The 5,241-nt window shown below is 36.9% G+C and overlaps 1 protein-coding gene across 1 annotated transcript; it reads right to left on the minus strand.

The window, feature by feature from the left end:
• Positions 1–4,773: 4,773 nt before the first annotated feature.
• Positions 4,774–5,238, minus strand: LOC132008663 (olfactory receptor-like protein OLF3; the record flags this gene model as incomplete). Its single annotated transcript, XM_059387261.1, has 1 exon — positions 4,774–5,238. A coding segment is annotated over one exon (465 nt), but the record flags the coding sequence as incomplete, so codon positions are not given.
• Positions 5,239–5,241: the final 3 nt, after the last annotated feature.

Here is a 5,241-nt window from a genome sequence, read left to right on the forward strand (position 1 = left end):
TGACTCAGGTCAAGATCTCAGGGTCGTGACATCAAGCCCCAAATCACGCTCCACACTCGGCATGGAGCCTGCTTAAGATTCTCTCTCTCCCCATCCCTGTGCACCCCACCCACCCTCTCTCTCGCTCTCAAAAATATTTTTTGTTGAATTCAGCTTGTTAACATTTTGTTGAACATTTTCCCAACCTATGTTCATCAGGGATACTGGCTTATTGTGTGTGTGTGGGGTGGGGGGGGTGTTGTCTTTGTATGCTTTTTGGCATTAGGCTAATGTTGGCCTCACAAAATGAGTTTGAAAGTGTTCCTTCCACTTCATTTTTCTGGGAATCATTTGAATAGGATAGGAATTAATTCTTCTTTTTAAATGTTTGGTAGAACTCACCTGTGAAGCTGTCTGGTTCTGGACTTTGGGGATTTTTCAGATAACATGCATCTTAATTACTTGTAATAGGTCTATTCAGATTGTTTGTTTCTTTTTGATTTGGTCTTAGAAGGTTGTTTTCCTAGGAATTGTCCATTTCTCCTAAGTTTTCCAATTTGTTGGCATATAATTGTTCATAGTAGTCTTTCTGATCCTTTGTTATTTCCATGGTGTCAGTTGTAACTTGTCTTTCATTTTTATTTGAGTCCTCTTTTTTTTGATGAGTCTGACTAGAGATTTGTCACTTTTGTTATCTTTTCAAAGAATCAGATTTTAGTTTCATTGATATTTTCAATTGACTTTTTGTCTCTATTTTATTTTTCCTCTTCTGATGTACATTATTTCCTTCCTTATACTAACTTTGGGTTTTTTTGTTATTCTTTTCATAGTTTCTTTAGGTATAAATTTAGATTATTTGGGGGTTTTCTTATTTCTTAGGGTAGGTATGTATTGCTACAAACTTCCTCTTAGAACTGCTTTTTTTTTTTAATTTTCAGCATAACAGTATTCATTATTTTTGCACCACACCCAGTGCTCCATCAATCGTGCCCTCTCTAATACCCACCACCTGGTTCCCCCAACCTCCCACCCCCTGCTGCTTCAAACCCCTCAGATTGTTTTTCAGAGTCCATAGTCTCTCATGGTTCACCTCCCCTTCCAATTTCCCCCAACTCCCTTCTCCTCTCTAACTCCCCTTGTCCTCCATGCTATTTGTTTTTGCTCCACAAATAAGTGAAACCAGCATTCCATTAATTTGGGAAGTTGTGTTTCCATTTTCATTTGTCCCAAGATATTTTTTGTTTTTCTGTCTGGTTTCTTCCCTCACCCATTGGTTGTTTACTAGCATTCTGTTTAGTGTCTACCACAAAACAGTGGTAGTTCGTATTAATGTTTCTCCAATTTGCTCATGACTGATTTCTGGTTTTACAACATTGTAGTTAGAAAAGATATTTGATATGATCTGAATCTTTTTAAATTTACTGAGACTTGTTTCATGACCTAATATGTGATCTATACTGGAGAATGTTCCATGTGTACTTAAGAAGAATGTAGATTCTGCTGCTTTGGGGGAGAGTGTCCTGTAGGTATGTATTAAGTTCATCTGGTCTAATATGTTGTTTAAAGCCAATGCATCCTTATTGATTTTCTGTCTGGATGATCTATCCATTGATGGAAATGGGTATTAAAGTCTCCTACTATTATTGTATAAATGTCGATTTCTCCCTTTATATCTATTAATATTTGCTTGACATATTTAAGTGCTCTTATGTTGGGAGCATAAATATTTACAAATGTTACATTTTCTTCTTGGATTGACAACTTTATTATTATTTAATGTCCTCCTTGTCTTTCAATCTTTGTTTTAAAATCTATTTTAAAATTTATTGCATAGAGCACTGGGTGTTATACACAAACAATGAATCATGGAACCCTCCATCAAAAACTAATGATGTACTGTATGATGACTAACATAACATAACAAAATAAATAAAATAAAATAAAATCTATTACTACTTCAGCTTTCTTTTCATTTCCATTTGCATGGACTCTCTTTTCTAGCCCTTCACCTTCATTCTGCATGTCTCTTTATTTTCCTTTTACAGATTTTATTTATTTGACAGAGAGAGAAAGTGCCTAAGCTGGGGGAACAGCAGGTGAGGGAGAGGAAGAAGCAGGCTTCCAGCTAAGCAGGGAGCCCAAGGCAGGGCTCAATTGTGAGCCAAAGGCCCATGCATAAATGGCATAGCCACGCCTATGCCACTGCATGTGTCTTAGATCTAAAGTGAGTCCCTTGTAGGCAGCATATAGATGGGTCTTGATTTTTTAATCCATTCAACTACCTTATGTCCTTTGACTGGAACATTTAGGCCACTTACATATAAAATAATTATTGACATATGTATACATCACCATTTTCTCAATTATTTTCCAGTTTATATAGGGCTTCTCTGCTCCTTTTTATTCTTTCAGTCTCTTTCCTTGTGATCTGATGATTTTCTTCAGTTATATGTTTGGATTCCTTTCTCTTTTATTTTTTCTGGATCTATTATAGGTTTTTGGTTTGTTGCTACCATGAGCTATGTGTAAAGATATAATATATAGACATATATTTTTCAGTCTATTTTTCAGCTGATAGTCAATTAAGTTTGAACACATTGTAAACCAACTTTGAAAGCTGTTAAATCATGTAATTTGACTTGATTTTTCTCTTTCCCCATTGCCACTACTTTAGTTCAGATTCCTTTAATGTCTCAGTAGTATCACTGCAACAGTCAGTCAGCTGGTTTTCTGGCCTCTAATCTCTTCTTCCTCTGAATCATTTTCAATAATGGTAATTCTAAGATTTAAGATTTCTTTTTTCTCTTTTTAAACTTTTTTCTTTGTGTTTTTCTTTTTAATTTTATTATGTTGTGTTAGCCACCACACAGTACAAAGATGTAAGTTTCTATCACACAATACCCTTGCTTAAAAATCTTTACTACCTCCACAATGCTGGTAGTAAAGGTAAAAGATAGTTTGGCATTTGGTGCCTTCAGTAATGTGACCCTTCCTTACCCGCCTGCTTCATCTTCACAAATTTTTCAATTTTCTTTGCCCTGTAAACCAGCTTCAGGACATTTTTTTTTTTTTAATTCTTGTGCACTCTTCCAGCTTTGCACTTTTCACCATTGTTACTTTACTTGAGTTGTTGTCATCTCAATAACTCATTCTCACTTTCCTTATCTCCACTAGGACCTTTTCTCATTCTTTCATACAGGAAGACTTCTGCAATTACCCCAAAGTCTCATTACCTGAGAAACTTATCACACTGCACTTTAATTGCTTCATCATCTATCATACCTGCTATGTAGTTACATTACATTATGGTCAGAAATGATTCATATCCACTATTATGTCTCAAAAACCATTCAATGTTACAAACACATACTAGATTCTCCATTAATATTTCTTGAATTAATACCAAGAGAAATTTAGTTCACTAGCATTGACATCCTTTGACAATGCACCAATATCACACATTTTAAAACTGGATTATTTTAGATTAAATTAAAATATCAAATGGACTCTTGATTAAATGAAACTTCAAACTTTCATCACTGAGATTGTGTGATAATGTGTTCAGAAAGGAGAAAACTACAAATCTGAAACACCAGAAGGAAGAACTTTGAGAATTTTTTCAAGTGAGTGAGAAGAGGTGCTACTATCCATTTTTTCTCCTCTTTCCCCTTCCTTAACCCTTGTACAATATTTCTTCTCCCTTTTGTTCCTTACTTAGATATTTTCTCATAAATGAGGTCCAGTTTCACATATTCCACCTCACTAATTTACAAAGGTCAGCTAGGGTCCTGTTGTGTGTGGGAGGAGGAAGGGGTGAAGGTGTTCAGATAGAGACTAAAGGGAAACACTGCACAGCTGACCAAACTATCCTGATTTCCAAAATACATATTGAAATTGTATTATCTTTCAGTGGCTTTGGCTTGGAACCCTGTCCTTTCTCAGATTAACTGTACCTCTTATATTTTATATGTTAATTCATATTTTATGTGCTTATTGTTCCTAAAGTCTCAGAAAAAAGGTTATAGATTTTTCAGAAATTGGACAGTTTTAATATTTAAATGGTACCTCTTACATATGCAATAAAATTCCTCTCAAATTGCTTGTATACTGTCAAGTAGTGCCCCAAATGTTACTTTTCCTTGCCAGTAGCTGTCTTGTACAAACAGCTTTACTTATAATCTTATCACTATAAAACAAGACCTTCAGTTGATGCTCTTCTCCTGAGGTACCTCCAGAACTCAGACAAGATGCTATATTCACAAGTAGTGGTCCAGCACAAAAATATCTTAACAGCCTCTATGGCATCTCTTTCCTCAAAACAAGGACTCACACAATTACTGGATGTGGATACATATGCTGTGCAGTATTTTGAGTTTAAAATGTGAAAATGCTTTTCCCCACAGTAGAAACACGGTAACTTCATACAAAATTTGGATGAGTAAGAACCAGCGGTCCAAGGTAGTAAGATCCATGAATAGGTCCACATTTACAAACAATGTAACAAATCAAAACAGCAAAATGTACTCTCGGGCCATAGGAATGGAGATTGAGTAAAGGTGGGAAATTCTATTACAGCTGTGCTCAACTTCACCGAACATGCTGCTGCGACATAGAAATACACCCACACCTCACACCCCAACCCAACCTCCAGCCTCCTCTACCCAGCATCACCAGGACATGTACCATCATCTCCTTCCTGGTTGCCAAGGCAATGCAGATGATGACTGCCATATCTGAGTCAAATGGAAGAAAACACAGACAAAGCTCCTTCCTCTAAGTGATGCTCAGGATTCATCAAGTTGCTAGTTTTGATGTTAACACAGATAATTGCCCCAGTAGCTTCTGCCAAGCCCCCTTCACCTCCTTATTCCTTACACTATAAATCATGGGGTTCAGCACAGGCATCAAAATGGCATAAAAGACAGATATCAACTTCTCCTGAAGGACAGAGGGGCTGGAGTGAGGCTGGATGTAAGTGAAAATGGTCATGCCATAGCACAGGACAACCACTGTGAGGTGAGAGGCACAGGTGTGGAAGGCTTTCTTTCTTCCCTCTGTGGACTGGATCTTTAAGATGGTGGAGATGATCTGGATGTAGGATAGGAGAACCAGGCAGAAAGGTGTCATCAGCAGAACAATGCTAGAAACCATGATTGCGATCTCATTGGAGGAGATGTCTACACAGGCCAGCCTGATCACAGCTAAAATTTCACATGATATGTGATCAATATACTTGTTTGTGCACATGGGCAGCTGAAAGGT

Source organism: Mustela nigripes, unplaced genomic scaffold (assembly GCF_022355385.1).
Source record: "Mustela nigripes isolate SB6536 unplaced genomic scaffold, MUSNIG.SB6536 HiC_scaffold_632, whole genome shotgun sequence".
Taxonomy (NCBI): Eukaryota; Metazoa; Chordata; class Mammalia; order Carnivora; family Mustelidae; genus Mustela; species Mustela nigripes.